We start from the raw sequence: 18,567 nt of genomic DNA on the forward strand, positions 1-18,567 counted from the left end.
CCAGGGTGGGGCAACAAGCCAAAAGACACGAACCAAAATATAAGTTTATATTGGTCAGAGTCCTATAAAACAGTCGTTTTAAAAATCCAAAATTATATTTATAATTCGGTTATAGCAAACATGACATAGAAATTCTTATAAAACCTACATAAATCTACATTGAACTCTACTAAAATGTCATTAAAGAAAAAAGTGACAAAAAACACATTACAACACATATACTCAAAAACCCACTCTGGTGGCAACAAACACGATCGACTTCACCACGGTACCAGTACCACGAACTTAATAAAACACCATACACCAACGAAAACGAAACGGCCATTGGAAACAGCACTTATCCTTACGAAGACTGTGTACACTGCTACGAATACTAGATATAATCGGGCGTTTGATGACTATCAAGACGATGTTTGTCACACATGTGTTGTTATATAGGTTTCCATTGTCTTCTTTAGAAGGCCTTGTTCGTGTCGTAGTCGATTATCTTCTACCTATAGTCCTATAGATATTGCTAATTGTTGAAGTTTCGAGACCTGCAAAGAATAGTTTATTCTTACACCACCGTGAGTCCGTGACCGTGCCATAACACGTTTTGTTGATTATAGGAAATACAACATTTAACATTGCCAAAAGTAATAGTGAAAAACATTAAACAAAGTTGGACCGAATGCTATTTATGTAAGTGCTTTTATAACAAAATTACAAGATCCTATGTTTCTAGCTTACAAAAATAAGAACTATATGCGCATATAGATAATTACGAATCATAATATTAAGAGTTAATTACTGAAATGGTACCTAATATTTGCGTCATATTACTGGTTTCATACCTTTCCTTTCGAAATTACGCTGATTATATCCAACGTATGCAAATTTCCACTCGGACCATACTAGAGGCTAACGCCGTCACGTGGCCGTTAAAAACCCTCTCACGTGACTTGCACGTGAGGGGTAAATATGTAATATCGCGTTTATTAATTACTTAAATGGTACCTAACGTTTGCACGATATTGCTGATTTCATACCTAATGTTTTTCTTAATTACTTAAATGGTATCTAATGTTTAGTTATTATTTTTTTTTTCTTTTGAAGGGTGAATTTCGTTTTAATCCAATGTCTTAAAAACTGGTATTTTAGTCATACTGGTGAAATGTTTTTTGGTCTTATCGGTATTACTGAAAATACTGGCCGGTACGACTATTTTTAATTTTTTTTATTTTTCTTTTATGAAAATTTTCCAAAACTTGTTTATATTTAATGAAAATAGTCAAAATGCACTTATAATCCAGTAAAAAATAATACAAAATAGATTTTTCATAATAAAATATAAGTTTAAAGCTCACAAATAACCAAAAATAGCAATAAAGTATCATAAAAATAGTTTTTAAAAAAATTCAAATATTCTTTTTTGAAAATACTAAAAATACCGCAATGGTAATACCGGAATATTCCAGTAATACCAGAAATATCAGTCAATATTTACTGCGACACGAAGCTTAAAGTAATGTTTTAAATACCGGTAATACCGGCCGATATTTCTGGTATTCCTGGATATTTCTGGTATTACCGTTGTGGTATTCCCAATATTTTCGAAAAAGAAAATTTGAATTTTTTATAAAATTGTTTTTATGATACTTTAATGCTATTTTTGGTTATTTGTGAACTTTAAACTTATATTTTGTTATGAAAAACTTATTTGGTATTATTTTTTACTAGATTATAAGTGTATTTTGACTATTTTCGTTAAATTGTAACAAGTTTTGGAAAATTTTCATAAAAGAATAATAATAAAACAAATTAAAAATAGTCGTACCGGCCAGTATTTTCATTAATACCGATAATACCAAAAATTTTCCACACCAGTATGACTAAAATACCAGTTTTTAAGACATTGACTTAAAACGGAATTCACCTTTCAAAAGAAAAAAAAATAAAAAATAAAAAAACTTAATAACTAAACATTAGGTACCATTTAAGTAATTAAGAAAAACATTAGGTATGAAATCAGAAATATCGTGCAAACATTAGGTACTATTTAAGTAATTAAGAAACGTGAAATTACATCTTTACCCCTCACGTGCAAGTCACGTGGGGGAGTTTTTAACGGACACGTGACGACGTTAGCCTTCAGTATGATCTGAGTGGAAATTTGCATACGTTGGGTATGATCAGTGTAATTTCGAAAGGAAATGTATGAAACCAATAATATGACGCAAACATTAAGTACCATTTCAGTAATTAACTCTAATATTAAAGTACAATTTACAAAAGATGTTGCTAAATATGTGCATCTCGACTCTCCAGTAGACGATAATTTTACAACCCATAAAAGACGATATTATGTATTACTTTACTTTAAAAGTAGTTTGATTCACATAACTCCTTTGAGTTCTAGGATTGGAATCTAAATTTCATTTTTTGACTCCACAAAATATATAAACTATTTTCCTTTGAACTTTGTTGTATTTATGCTAATGTATGTATACTAATGTATACATACAAAAAAGATTAAACTAGTAATGTGAAAAAAGATAATAGATGTTTAAAATAATGTTATATTTTTAGATTAAAAATTTCCTTAAACATTTCTTGAATAATATGAAGATATGTTCATGATATTATTTAGACTCAAGGTACGGTGTACACTAATTAAGTAATTGAATGGATGAAGATCTTTTAAAGTTACTTCTAACTTTATAGGTAAAGTTAGAATCATCTTGACCCTTGAATTAAAATCAAGGGTCAAGATCCAAAGATGCTCTTTGAATATTGATCTTGATTTTAATTCAAGGGTTAGGATTACTAACTTTACCAATAAAGTTACTTGTAACTTTAGAGGATCTTTATCCTAATTGAATTCACTAACTAGGGGTGTTCATTTGGTCGGGTTTTGAAGGAATAGAGTTATTCGGTTTTTTATGAATTAGTAAACCGTCCATTACCCATTTTATATATGTGACCACCCAATCCAAACCATCCAAATAAAGTTCGGTTATTTGGTCGGGTTTTGGATTACCCAAATAAAAAACGTTTTCAAGTTTTTTTTTAAGTATATTTGAATAATTATGCAATCCGAATGTTAATGTACACCATTTTGTTTATTCATGGTGGGGTTATTCAGATAACTACGTGTTCTAAGATTTTTTTGGATTAAATTATTAAAATAATTAAAATTGTATTTATGTAATTTAAATTAGGTTATTATAGTTTTATTAAACATTAAATGTTTAATCAGGTTTCGGTTAAGCCCCAATTGATTTTTTTTTTAAATAGTTTCCATATTATATCACTAATAACATTAATTATTAATGTATACAAATTTAAATAAAAAAATAATAATAATTTAAATTTGTTAAAATAAATAAATAAAAAAGTTAAATAAGATATATGACATCATCAATTAATTTAATGACTCTAATTAAAAGAATATAAGATAGCCTTAAAAATCTTGAAAATATGGAAAGCAAACCCAAAAATAACCCACCAAAATATGCAATCCCTCCGTCACAATATAAACTATCCATTTATTTTATTATGTTATATCAAAAACACTAATTTTACTGGTATATCCATAATACTTTTTCCACATTAATGAGTTCTAAATAATGATTTCTTTCCTGAAAATGAACTCCTAAAACTGTATACATTCGTATTATCAAATACAATGAATATGCAATGTCAAATCTGTATGTATTTATCTGGGATAGAGTTTCCCAACCGTATCGCAAACTAAAGCACACTCATCGTGTCGCTGGGACAATTAGAACTCATCACGTGGATATATAGATACATAGATTAGCGGTTGAAAATAAGTTAACTTGTGTAACTTACTAACGAACAAGAATCATGTATTTATTTCGACATCAGACCAGATTTCTATTCACTATTCCCTCGTTAACTACAAACATTGCAAGGCTGCCATTGTTACCAACAAGATACTGATAACCATTACGGCAAACCATTCAAAATACTATACATAATTACCACCATATACCTAATATTTCGATAGATGAACCTACAAATATCCATAATATAGCAAACAATACTCCAAGAACAGAAAAATAAACGATGCCCTTACTACTTGATTTCAATGATTTTGGTTTCTCTAACCTTTTCAAAGCCGCATTGGTGGTGCCACTAGCAACATTAGCAGCGGCAGTAGCAGCAGCAGCAAAGTTTATGTGTTTACCTCGGCTAAAGCTAGACATTCGCTCAAATGCCTTGTTCACAAGTGCACTACTTTCTGATGCAGAAGCTGGATTAGTTGGTATGTTGTCAACAAGTGCCCACAAAGTAGACGAGAACCATGAGTTTGTATTATTGTTCATATTGGTCTCGGGATTTTGATTTATATAATACTCGGAATTCCCAGGATTTTCTTCCACTACCACACCTAGAAAGATCACGAAAAAGAAAAAAAAGAACTTGCGTAATCAGCTAATTATACATGTTATTATACCGCTCGTGAAACAGGATCAAAAAGCTTGGTCTTGAACTCCCCGAGTTGGGCTCGAGAGCTCTTGCCATTGTCCATCTGATCACGAGCTTTTATGATGTTAGAAGAATGTAAACATTACATAATAAAACCACAACCACAACTACCTTACTTACTTTAGTTTCGAGATGCTTTCAGCTATATTAACAAACACTAAAGATTATACGGTTTTCAATAGACCATATACATTAAAATAAGACTAATAAAAACCAATTATGGGTAGTTACTTGAGTTATTAGACCAGTTTTCAAAGTTGCCAATATTGACCAGAACCTGTATTGAACATCAATTCAGTACCTGATGATGGGTTGGAAACAAACTGATGAGTCATTTGACCAGTCACGACGCTGCTATCTCCTTGATCATGATTCCAGAGGTCATAGCTAACTGGAAGCTCATCACCCACCTCATGATCATGATTCACAACATCACTCACGAGTCCCGAGTTTTCAGGTCCATAGTCAAAGTTGTCCATATAGGCCGCCTGAAATTCAAGAGGCTGGCTTCCAAATGTACCTGAATTATGGTACATATCATACCCTGAGAAAGAACCGAAATCAGAGAACTGCTGGCCCGGACAAATTTCTGGATCTGGACCAATCAAATCATTCATTTCAAGGAAATCCTCATCAAACAAAGACTGCTTTTCTGGAGCCTTCTCAATCAAACAGTTATCGGGTTTATGTACAATTTGGGGAAGTGGTGGAAGCATTTCAGGCTCATCAATGATTTTGTTCAAGAACTCCATGATATCCTTTGGTAACATGTTATCCTCTTCTTCTCGGATATCATTTACAGGGACTGGAATACGCTTTTGCACCATGAGCGAATCAATATCCAAGCAGTCATCATCACTCCATTCTTCCTCTACAAACGGTGCACCATACTGCTCACCGTTTTTGGGTCCAGGTCCACTTTTCTTAAATATTTTGTATAAAACGTAGTGTTCTTGAGTGAAAGGGCATCTTTTAAGTTCTTCTTCATCCATGGTGTACTCGTGCATAACCCAATCAGTCCGTAAGCCTGAAGGTGCACGACCTTGGTAATAGACAAGGGTTTTCTTGATCCCGACTGAAGATAATTTACGCTTGATAATTCGGTCCTTCCCAGTTGCCTTCCAGTAGCCATTCATTGTTGCTCGGCTTGATCTTCCACCATTTGGATACTTTCTATCTCGCGGGCTAAAGAAGAACCATTGCCTATCTCCAGTTTTCAGTTTAGATTGGCCTGCATTTCAATCAAAAGATTCAGTTAGCATCCAAAACTACAACGAACCAAAGTAACCATCTTTTTTTGAGACACTAAAACTATACAGGTAGCAAGTACCATGTGTTTAAAAAAATAACAATAAGTCAGTCAAAGCAGGAATAAAATCATCACAAACATCTTTTTTGAGCATTATGTTCTAGAAGTCGTATTACTTTTAAACATTTTTGTGAAACCGAATGTTTAGCAAATTTTATCTGTTGAAGTCTTAACAAAAACATACCATAAGACTAAGTAAGGTTTACTATACAAGTAATAACGAGTTTTAATCACTCTACATGCAAAAAAAGAACCACGTGACACAAAAATCTAACAACATTCAACATAACATCAATTAACAATCATACAACTAATTGAATCAGCAAGATACAGATGACAAAATAATCAAACATTTTAAAGGAACATCAGTTGTTGAATAAAACCAAAAGACCATATGAACCAAACAAACACCAAAACCTTAAAAGGACCCATATGACCAAAACGACCAAAATAGTTCGAAAAACAATACATGCAGCTTCTAATAACCATATAATCATAGTATCAAAACCTATAAACATTACACATGTGACCAAACAATATACATTACAACATGAAACGATATCTTACACTAAACTCATACTAAACACACTAAATAGTAAACACCTCATGAAGCAACAAGCCCATCACCAAACAATCGACACATATCTAAATCATCAAACCCTACAGCTATCAAAATACTTTGGAAAAAAAGATAATATAGATAATAATCAACACAAAAATTAATAGACATCATAAAACACAAAAGGACTGAAACTGTAAGCAAATAAATTGTAGAAAACATATCATACCATGACTAAATAATCATCAAAAACCTAATGATCAAATAATCACAAATACAACAAAACCCTAAAACAGTCAAAATACTTTAAAAAAACAAGATCATATAATATATATCAACATAAAAACCTAAAACAGTCAAAACCCATATCAAAAAACACAAAAACATTCAAAGTAAATCAAATGTAAAAACATATCACCAATAGCAACAAAACCCTAAAACAGTCAAAATAATTCATATAAAAAAACAAGATCATATACATACAAATCAACCAAAAAAACAAAAACCCATATCAAAAAACACAAAAAAGATTCAAACTTTAAGTAAATAATATGTAAAGAAAACAAAATCATACCAGGTAATTCTTCTGGGTCCCATTTATAAACATCAACTTCACCAATAATATCAAGCTTCAAAGATCTCTTACAGATCTTTCTTTTCAGATAATAAAGAACCAATTCTTCATCAGTTGGATGAAATCTGAACCCAGGTGGAAAGCATTTTTCTGCAGATTTTAGCTTTGACTTTGACTTTGTTCTTGAAACTGTCACTGAATCTTGAATCAAATCAGAACCCATCAAAATTGACTGGCTTTTTAATGGATTTGATATGGGTTTTTGATTTATTGAAATGGGTTTTGATCGGATTTTTAAGAGATTAGAAGGAAACGTGAAGAAGGAGGATTGTGAGAAAGACCCCAAAAGGGGACGACTTTGGGGGGTGTGTTAATTGAGAGGTGTGTTGTTTATTTTGTGGTTTTTATTTGGTGAGTGATGTAAAAAAGAAGTAGCCTGGAAGCTATCTTTAGGTTTTTGTTGAATTTTCAATCGTACTACCTAAAGTTTCATAAGTAGTACATTTATTCATAGGAAATTCTAGTTTGGGTTAAGTGGTGGTTTAGTCAACCATCTTACTTGTATTTTATTCATTGATAAGATGTTTTTATAACAAAAGTCTTGTACTCTTGTCCTTTATATGTATGTAATATAGGATATAGGACTAGTCTTTATTTTGAATAGGGTAACACATAATTTTGAGCATGATTATGTAACGAAGGATGTAATTTTAGACTAGCACTAGCAGCCATGTGATGGTGGTCGTGACTAAGACGGTGTAGTGGTGGAAGTGATTATTGATGATGAACGCAACGTTGAGTGGTGTAAATAATAGATATTCACTATAAAAGTATGTAAAAGATAAAGAATTGATAATGTAATTTAATCATTAAATATCAAGAAAATAGTGTATGTGAAAATATTTTAAAAGATGTTAAGTGAACATATTACGTATTATAGATAAAGGAGAACATTGTATATATTTTCCCTCATATAACTTTCAACAATGAGATATGTTTTTTAAATGTAGAGGGATAATAACAGATGTAATATTAAACATCATTTTTTAAAAGTTTTATTTACAAGTTTTGTTTTGTTTTGTGTCTACAAAACTCAAAAGGGGATGAAATGATAAAAATTGATGTAACATAAGGCTGAATTTCCAAATTGCTATGTTCTTTGCAGCTACACCTAATGGTGTAATAATTGCTGACAATGTTTTTTAAATAGTTAAGTATTACAATATTAATACTTCTCATTTTTAAATTATCTCAAATATGTTTCATTAAGGATTGGGTCTTTTTCTCGTCAAAATGTACAAGTCTTTAGCAAATAAGCTAACTCCACATTGATCATTGTTTGTCATATTTAACATATAGTAGACTTATGCTCACGTAATGCGGCGGCAGTGGGGGTAGTGATGACGGAGGTGGTGGAGGTGACGGTGGTGGAGGCGGCAATAGGGACGGTGATGGGGGCGACGATGGTGGTGAATGTAAAAATAATTGATGTTAAAGGTGGTATTGTAGTTATTTTAAGTGTTGAGAGATCTATACTGTAAATTATTTTATTAAGGGTATTATAGGTATATTAGATAGAGATGTTTAAATTAGTGAATATAGGAGAAAGATATTTTTTTTTCGAACGGCAGAAGGTGAAAGGTATTTTTGGTTTTTCAAAGACATAAAGTTTAAGAAAAAAAGAGATGATTTGTTTTATTAGATAGTATAGACATAGATTTGTGTCCGAAAAACCTAATCCTAAACACTTTTTGTATGCACACATTTTCTACGTGAAAACCACTCATATAGGGTAGAGAAAGATGTCATGGACTATAAAATTTCAACGTACAGGCATACTTGTTTTCCGTTTCTGATTATGCTTGTGGTAAACCAACGCTTTGATTTGAAACAAACAATATAACGTGATGCTTCAAAATTTATATTTCAACATTTGATTTGTAGTGTTCTTATCTAACCAATGAAATTCCCTTTTTATAGCAATAAGAATGATTCAAGTGTCGGTGTCTTAAAAGCATAATAAATACTCCCTTCGTCCCATATTAAATGTTCTAGTTTGACTTTTTAAATCTTTTTCTTTCGACTTTGACCGTAAATATTTTTGTTTATGTTATATAACACTTGATATGACATATATGAATTAATTGAGTTTTAAATGTACTTTCAATGATATAATTTTCATCAACTAATATATAACACAAACAAAGATATTTACGATCAAATTCGGAGGAAAAAGACTTGACCAGTCAAAATTGGACAATTAAAATGAGACAGAGGGATAGTACTAATCGGTCATACCTTGAACAAGTTTGTTTCGACACGTATTGCCGCACCTCATCTATTGTGATTTCGACTTCTTATGTTTTCTGAAAAAGAATATATCTAAAATGATTATTATTGTAAAAGAAAGAAACTGCTCAATGCCGTCTTCTACGGGTTTTGAGACCCAATATCTTGACAATGTATGAGAGAGGTTAAGATGTAGGCAGATCTTACCTCTATCTAAGTAGAGAGGCTGCTTCCATATTCTATCTAAATGGTAGAAAAGGTCATCCAACCTTTGCATGGGATGAGGATCGAACTGATGACCTATGTCTTCAGAAACCAAGGTGTACCACGCTACCACTGATCCAACCATGTTACTTTTTTTGAATGTTGCTTTTAAAGAAAATGATTATTATTTGCTGTTGAAAAAAAAAGAAGAGAAAAGAAAATGATTATTATTGTGTTCACGCATAATATAGAAAGAATGTATTAGTATAGTAGTATAGTTTGTATATCACATGAGGGGCCTTGACTAACCTATATCCAAACATTCAAATGCCACATTTGTTTGACCTATATTACTTCAAATATCATACCTATTTTGAAGGATAAAGTTCATTTACATACACGAATTTGGTTTTATTTTATGAGAGTTCTTCTGTCACTTTCAAATGAAACATCTTAGAACTTATTTGTACCCTGGATTTATAATTTCGTTCACATTACCCTAACTTTGATAAGATTGAAATATGAAACCCCTAAAGTCCTTTAATGCTCAAAAAACATGTTTTGTCCAAGGACATTATCGATATCTTAACCGAACAATGCTTATAAAAAATTTAACAGTTCCGGATGGTTTTATAGTAACTTTTTTTTATCATATATATCAATTGTGTTTATTAGATTTTTTTTTTATCTTTCGGGAATAATAATTTTCGAATAAATACTCATCTACCCAAAGAAAAATTTTTTAGTTCTTGGATCCCTACAATCGGAATGAAACGGAACTTTCCTTGTTGAACAAAAGATTTCGTTTCACTTATTTATAGTTTTACAACTTTACCATGTCATTCTCTTATAGTAGTAAACTAGTGAGTTTGGCCCCTGATGTGTCATATTTTATACCATTTCCCACGTAATTTTAGAACCAATTATTCGTCATTTTGATAGTTTTATATCCAACTTTCGATGCTTTGAAGGTGTGTTAAGTGTTTTCAGGTTGGAAATTGATTAGACGAATGAATTGGTCGATTTTGATGAGTTATGGAAGAAATGGGAGAAGGATTCAGGTGAAATCAAGCGAAAGACGAAGAAAACGAAATCTGGAAGTTGTAACTGCCGTTACTATAGTAACGGCCGTTATAGAGGTGCTTTGTGGTTTCTCCTGTAACTGGCAGTTAGTAATGTAACGGCCGTTAGAATTTAACTGGCGAGTAACGGGCGTTATTGGTAACGTCCGTTAGTGATCTAGTACAATGGTGACGGCAGTTAGCCTACTAACGGCCGTTACACGCGTATTTTGTATAAAGGTTCAGTTAGGGTTCTGCACTTGGGACGAATCTTGTGCATAATTTTTAGAGCTTTCTCATAGTTTTAAAAACCTTGGAGCAAACAAGTGGTTAGGGTTTTACATATTTTCAGCATTGGATTGTAATCATCATTGCAATCGGATTTTCGTCAATCATTTGGTATAATATGATTTCTTCTCTATTTGTTTGTTCTTGTGTTTTTAATATGAGTAGCTAAACCCTTAGCACCCGCTTGGGTAGTAAGCATGTCATAGGGTCGAATTAATGTTGCTTGTGAATGTTGGACAAGGTTTATATGTTTAATCGAAGATCCACATTTATTTGGATTTAAATATTGTTTTCAACTTTTATATTAATTGATTGATAATTGTAATTAGAAGTTCGGGAGAAATCTATGTCATTGTCAATTGATTTATGAAATGGTTAATCGGTCTATAATTAACCTAAAATCGTTGGAGTTCGGGAGAAATCAACGATAAAGATTTTAAACAATTAAATTCATTTTGAGTGTGTAAACGCTTATGATAGAGGGATCTGATTAGGCGAATAAGCAGTTCGGGAGAAAGCTTTCAAAAGATTAAATCATAAAATTAACTCAGGTATTTAATGCTTAATTGTTTAGAGTAGAAATTAAGTGCGGGAGCAATAATTATGTTTTGAGCAGTTAAAGTTTCAAGTATAACGGGAGTTCATCTTGTCTACCTTTTGAGTCGTTCAACAAATGCAAGTAATATTTAGACCCGGTGATTGGCATGTGAGCTGATCCAAGTAGGTGTTCCTTTTAAATATTTGCTAAGATTCAACAACAAATATTCTCTTGCGATTAATCCTACGGGATTACTGACTTTTCTTACTAACTTTTGCAACGTGACAATTCGGTCACAAAACCCCCCTTTTTAAGCTGAATCATTTTATTCTAACAATTGCTTATCAAGTCTTTGTGTTCGACCTCGGTTTACCAAGTCAACTATATTGCATACGAACGGGTACACTGCCCGCAAGTGTGTAGTAGTCAGTAGCTAGGTATTTCGTGTTCATTAATTTAAGACTAGAAAATACACATCAGCCCCACCGCGGGGTTTCATTTGTTGTGTTAATACGGATTCGTTATATTAGTATATTTACATTGAAACTACAACAGTCTAATTAAAATCATTCGGTGAAAGATGTGAAAAATAGACAATTACTAAAGAGCAATATTGGAAACTCATTGATAACTTTAAATCATCGAATACATATAAGTAAGGAAAACCAAAAACAAATAAAATAAAATGAAAACCGTATACGATTTTGCAATAACAAATAGATACATTTAGCTTTTGGGCAAGAAAACCAAAGATCAAAAAAGAAGAAAAATCAAAATGTTGAATAAAAGTTGCCAATATATTAGTTGATAGCATAACAAAAATGTGTACCCCCCCCCCCCCCCCCAACAAAAAAAAAAAAAAAAAAAAAAAACTAAAAAAACTCGAACGGGATCCGTTATGACAAAATAAGAATAGTGAGTGAGGAGTAAAATGGGTCAATGGAACAGTGTCAACGCGAATAGATTAGGCGAGAACACAAAAAGAAAAAAATAATTGTTTAAAAACGAAGAAAAACCGGAAAAAAAAAAGCTCAAACGGGATCCGATATGACAAATATCTGAATAGTGATGCAGTGTGTAACATGAACCAATAGACTAGTCGAGAACACAAAAGCAAAAAAAACAGAGAAGAAAACCAAAAAAAAACGTAAGAAAAAAATACAAACGGGATCCGATATAGCAAAATCCAAATAATGATATAGGGTGTTAAACGAACGAATAGAACAGTGTCATGTGCATAACAATGGCTATTGTTCATAACAATGGCTATTATTATTATTATTATTATTATTATGGCTATTATTATTATTATTATTATTATTATTATTATTATTATCTCTTATATTAATAAAAGATAATTGTTGCTAGAACTTTTTTACTTATGTAGCATGCTAACATTTTTTGTTAAGCTATTTTCTAAAAATTTATGATGTCATAATTGTTTTTCTTTATTTTCAAAAACTCTTTAAGCTCTTTATTTTCTACAAATTCTTTTTCTTAAGTTTTTTAATTTTAATTTTATATCTACCATTGATTTATGTTAGTTACTTTTTACTTTTTCATCACCCTAATCAGTTTATATATTAATTTTTATCTTTATAAGTATATTGCTATCTCCATATCAAACAATATACTCGTAATATATTGACAACAAATTACATACAACAACAACAACGATACCAAATCCGGCAAAAGCCGAGTTTGGGGGAGGTAGAATGTAGACAACCTTACCCTACATGAAGGTACAGAGATTGCTTCCAAAATGATTTTTGGCCAAAAAGAGGCAAAAGATAGAGAGTGTAAAAATTTTAGTAACCATACATGTCGGTCGAATATCGTCTGACTACATTACAATTAGAGAAGAATAGCAGACACCACATTACACACTTTAGCGCAAAATGGACAATACATAGTAAAAATGGCATTTAAACCTATTAAACATGTCCATGTGCATACAACCAAGCAGGAATCCAACAATTATGAGCGGTATGTGTAAGAACTTCCCTAAACCCCCTCCCAGCAAATCAAAGAAACAAATAGGGTTGAACCAGACATACATAAAACTCTCCTAAGTTACATACATAAGTCTATATATTTGTTCGTTTTAACTTTTTAATTAAGCAGTCCAGGTTGAATTCGGATTTATTAGCTAGTTATTATTATATATTTAAGTTTTACAACATGACCATGTCACTCTCAAAATGATTAGAATTTTTAATTTTCTATATGAACCCTTCGAATGTTTATATTGTGCAGGGTTTAAAACTTCATACATATTTTATTAGTTTAGCCCAATAAGGAATGGTAAGGAAGGTACAAATATTCAACAATCAACTGACAGCTTGTTCGGCTTTTATAATAGTTTGCGGATTACTCGTGGATTAGTTATATTTATATATATATATATATATATATATATGCATGAGATTCTTTTATTGAAATGATTTTAATTGACAATCCTTTTGTTATATTAACAAGTTATCTTACTCGGCTATATAATCTGACACTTGTTTTGTGAAAAATGTGTTGTGCCCTCAGGTTAGACGCTAATGGAGCTAGTAGACTTGTGAGGGATGGGGTAGCTATTGATGATGAATAAAGATGACTTTTAGTTACTCATTTACTAGTAGCTTTAAGTAGATTTATTTATTATGCCGCCTGACAATTCATATTATTGATTGTGAATTTCCTTTAATTATTGTGATGATACGATGCCAGTAACACCATTTAAAGTTGTTAAATGATTCCGTTAGAAATCAATTGAGATTTTTAACGTCGCTTCCACATTTTGTTAACATTGTTATACTCAAAGTTGAACTTTTTTAGAAATTCACATTTTTATAAAACAGGGTGTTACATGTTGATGAAATTAGAAAGGGTTTATAAAACTGAGGAAGTTTATTAGGGGAAAAAAGGTAAATTTTTAAAGAAGGTGATGATGGTTCATGGTTGTTATGGAGTTGGCATATCAAGCGTGTTTAATAAGTTTTGGCAAAGTGTATATACACTACATTCTTGATTATTTTAATTTTTTTTAAGGAAAAGAAAAAAAAAGTTAAGAAAGTTAGCATTTTTGAGTTTTTTCTCTTACAAGAAAATATAGTGTAAGAAAGAAAAAGTGATGGTTTTTTCATTCAAAAACTTTCTAGCCATTATTGGCCTGATTTGTATGGAAAAGATTTTTTCTCTATCCTTTTTTTCCCCATCTAATCTTATCCTTTTTTTTCTTTTAAAAAAAAAGTCGAGAATGCAGAGTTGGTGGTGGTAATTGTAAGTGTATTCTAAAGGGAAAAATCCATAAAAAGGTAACTTACTTACACAAATTTCTTATTAAAGGTAACTTGTTTTGTTTTCGTCTATTTAACGGACCCTGTTTTCAAAAATTTCCTAATAAAGGGTATCTCGTTATCTTTTTACAGACGACGCCCGTTAGGTGTCACATCATCTAATTTGCTGATGTGGCAATTGAATTTGACTAACTTATATATAAGTTAGTCAAAGTCAACTATAAGCTAGTCCAATTCAACTGACACGTCAGCAAATCAGATGACGTGGCGTCGGTGACGTGACACTTAGCGGGCGTCGTCTGTCAAAAAACTAACGAGATACCGTTTATTAGGAAATATTTAGAAATAAGGTCCTTTAAATAGATGAAAACAAAATAGGTTACTTTTAATAGGAAATTTGTGTAAATAGGTTACCTTTTTATGAATTTTTCCCTATTTTAAAACTAGCGAGACCATTTGCAGAATTGATCCTAAATTAAACCCTTGATGAGAAACCCTTATCACTCAGGTATTAAGAGCTTCTCATCATATGTTGAAATAATATAGGTGCCCTCAAATATACTTAAAATCATACTCAAACTTGAGACAACTTTGTTTGATATATTACTGTAATTGAATGATCTTGTTTGACCGTTATCATCATAATAATAAATCATATAGGTTTGATGATACAGATTGCACACATATTTGAGTTTATGAAGGTAGGGATACGGAGCAAAGCATCTAGGAACGGGGTCCAAAGGGTAGAACCCATGGCTAATGTCGAGCTTGAGGGGTGATATGGTAAAACTGCCTCATAAAATTAATTTTCAAAGCTTAAGGGGTGTTTTTTGGCAAGTTGGAAACACTTGAAAATAAATGTCGAATTGGCAGTTTATGGGTCTAAGGGATATATCTACTCGTCATGTTCATTACATCATTTTTTTTCTGGTTCTTTCTCTCAAAGACAATTACTCTGAAAATTCTCAATCTCTAATTGTATCCTATTTCACAGTTTAGATGAAACGTCAAATTCGATTCATTTTGAAAGTGATTACATGTAACATCTCAAATTTTCTTTGATCATTGACCCAATAGTCAAATGATGCGTTTCCTTAGCATAGTTGCGTGTGTCGGTTGTAGTCGTTTAATCGTCGTCAAATAGACGTCATATGTTGATAAATGGGTTTTAAATGTGACAACTCGTAATTAATTAACATCAGGTTAGTCTTAATCTCGTTTAAGCTCAGCCATTATCATAATCTTGTCAAAATTAGACAGTCATTAGACGTGGAAATTATTAGATCTGGACTTTTGACTTAGTTCAGTTAGATGTATCCTGATGACGTAGACTATTAGCTATCTAGACGAATGTCCAGTCATAAAAATAACTTTAAATGAATATTTAAAGGTTATGTCTTGTACACAATAAATAGACTGTCTAGACTTAATAATTTAAAGTTCACTTTGACGGAATCAGAAAACACCTCTACTTTAAATTATAATCTCTTGGTCATACGGTATATAATCGTAAGCATTTTACCAAATTAAGGGTGCCAATTTAACTAAAAAGTGGCCACATGGACCGGCCCCTCTTGTTTGTGGTTGGAATGTGACCACCAAAACACCACTTTATTTTTGTTCTTCTTTGTTCGACGCCAAAAACACACACACGACAACACTCTCTTTTCTTCAATCTCAAATTAGATTTGGCTGGAGGAATCAAAAGGGGAAAACACTTTTATATGTTCTAATAATAATAATCAAGGGTTTTGTATCATCTTCATCTTCATCTTCATTTCATTCAAGAACACAAAAATTGTAAGTAAATTTTCTCAAACTTTTAATTTAATTAAATTATATATCTTTTGATTTAATTTCAGTTATGTCAATTAAATTAGTAAGCCAAGAAGATGAAATAAGTTTTGGGTTTTATCGGTTAAATGAGATTTTACTAGAATTAGGTCTTTGAAATAAAAAAGTGTTAGAATTGTAAATGGCTAGTGATGGGTTGTTTCCAGGTTATTGAACATGTTGGTACTTGTTGAAATGAAAAGGGTTGATTAGAAAATGATTTGGTTTGCGGAAAAAGGTCGAAAATGACTTTGTTTTTGTTTTGATCAGGTCATGCCTCACGCCGCGAGGTTCTGTACAGTTTGACATTTTCATATTTTTGATAACTTTAACACTTGGACTTTGTTTATAAGGATTAGTACTTGAGACTACATTGTTATGACAATGTCAGTAACATTGATAACTTGAGTCAAATAAAATGGACATTTAATCACATACTTGGTCGTGGCATTCTATGAACGATAGCTAAGTAGTTGTACGTAGGATACTTAAGTAGTTGTACGTAGGATACTTGTCGTCGAGAGATTTGATCCTCACCATTGGTACTTATATCATAGGTTTGGATAGACGTGGCGATTAAATTGCTCATTCACAAGTTTGCTCATCCTTTTAACTCGTGATTTTTGGCGCCTTTTTCCTTTTTACTTTGGGCCTGAAAAACATGTACTGTTGTATGCACGACTACTTTATAAATGATTTGTCTTTGTCTATGTCATGTGATTTGGCTACTTAAATCATTTGCCTTATGTTTGCCATGTTGACGGCTGTCTGAAAATGTGTATACATGTCTTATGAAAATTTGTTCTATGTGACTTAGACTTGCAATGTTGTCGGCTGACTAAATGTTTATGTGTTTGACAGACTAAAATGTTCCCCTTATGTAGTTATTACCATTATGAGATTCTAATGGTTGTCTTGTCAGATTTTGTTCCTGACTGTCATGGTTCTGGTCCGCACCCCACTTTAGACGGGAAATCCTGTGCGAGGCATATTAGTCATATTGTCGGACTTAGGTCTGGACTGTCATTATATATTGTCGGATTTTGCTCCCGGTTGTCTTGTCTTAAATAACTACATGTCATTGTGTATTCTCAATGACGACTAAACTTTGGTCAAACACACTGTAAACTCACTAACTATTTCGATAGTTGATCCTCTCAAATTTCATGCTTTTCAGGTAACCAACAGTAAGTCTTGGATCATCTTGGCATTATAGGGCCATTCTTTTGACTTTGGACGTATAATTAGCGTCAGACATTGGAGAACTATTATGTTCTTAGTTCTAATTGTACTAGACGGTCCAAATATTTATCTTGTATTAAGTGGGCCCAATTCCATATATGGATGACTTGTATCCGTATTCTGGGGTCCACATTTGAACGATTGTACTTGTATTAGACTTGTATTTGGTATTAAATAGATGTAATTTCTATTAGCCTATGGTTAGTACGCAATTAGTTTGTTAACCCTGTATTTCCGCTACAACGGGGTGTGACATTAAATAATGTAGATTACTACAATGTCGTTTACGTGATGATTAATGTGTGATTTATATTCAGCTTTAAAGGTGTTTATTTTGCTAACTATATGTTTTGGTCTGACACTTTATAATTTGTTAATCATGTGATAAGTGTGTGGTAAGTAGAGACACAACTTAAGAGGGTTGTCATGTCTTGACTATATGCTAAAACGACCAGGAGCTAGATATTTTGTGTATTTGCATTATTGATTTTATTTTAGGTGCTTAATGAGGTTAAGATTATCAAGCCAATATATACCTCATTGAGTTAACTAAGAAAGCAACAGGAATGATCCATGTTATTAACTATTAGTGATTAATAAATGCTAAGAGGACCCATTAGTGTACTTATTATGAAGCTACTTAAATATATGGTACGTTAGTCTGCTACTCCATATCCCGTGGCCCAATTTATAGACCAAACTTTCGTGGACGTATATCTTGGCCCAAATGTTAAATAAATACCCTTGTTAAACGATTGATAGTTACATATAAAGCTAATTGAAAACCCTAAACGTAAATTTAAGAAGATCTGTACGATTAAGGCCGGTGCCAACCCCGTCTTGGGGTGCTCGGTGTGGCTTCCTCATCTCATCCTGCGTTGGCACAAAG

General features: G+C 32.0%; 1 protein-coding gene and 1 long non-coding RNA gene across 2 annotated transcripts; one reads left to right on the forward strand and one right to left on the reverse strand.

Moving 5' to 3' along the window:
• Positions 1–3,830: 3,830 nt before the first annotated feature.
• On the reverse strand, positions 3,831–7,351 carry LOC122611317 (NAC domain-containing protein 17-like). Its single transcript, XM_043784325.1, has 3 exons — positions 6,937–7,351; positions 4,796–5,725; positions 3,831–4,396 (listed from the first exon to the last, which is right to left on the reverse strand). The coding sequence occupies exons 1-3, from the start codon at positions 7,157–7,159 to the stop codon at positions 3,984–3,986; spliced, it is 1,566 nt and encodes a 521-aa protein (XP_043640260.1). The 5' UTR covers positions 7,160–7,351; the 3' UTR covers positions 3,831–3,983.
• An 8,846-nt stretch (positions 7,352–16,197) lies between these two features.
• LOC122580112 lies at positions 16,198–17,994 on the forward strand. Its single transcript, XR_006320740.1, has 2 exons — positions 16,198–16,403; positions 17,614–17,994. It is a non-coding gene; the product is annotated as an uncharacterized LOC122580112 (long non-coding RNA).
• Positions 17,995–18,567: the final 573 nt, after the last annotated feature.

The sequence above is a fragment of the Erigeron canadensis genome, chromosome 8 (assembly GCF_010389155.1).
Source record: "Erigeron canadensis isolate Cc75 chromosome 8, C_canadensis_v1, whole genome shotgun sequence".
NCBI classification, from domain to species: Eukaryota; Viridiplantae; Streptophyta; class Magnoliopsida; order Asterales; family Asteraceae; genus Erigeron; species Erigeron canadensis.

Coding starts and splice junctions, on each gene's coding strand:
- LOC122611317 (XM_043784325.1), bottom strand. CDS start 7,159: ATGGGTTCTGATTTGATTCAAGATTCAGTGACAGTTTCAAGAACAAAG. Junction 5,726..6,936: donor GGACCCAGAAGAATTACCTG/GTATGATTTTGT, acceptor ATTGAAATGCAG/GCCAATCTAAACTGAAAACT. Junction 4,397..4,795: donor TGTTTCCAACCCATCATCAG/GTACTGAATTGA, acceptor TGATCTTTCTAG/GTGTGGTAGTGGAAGAAAAT.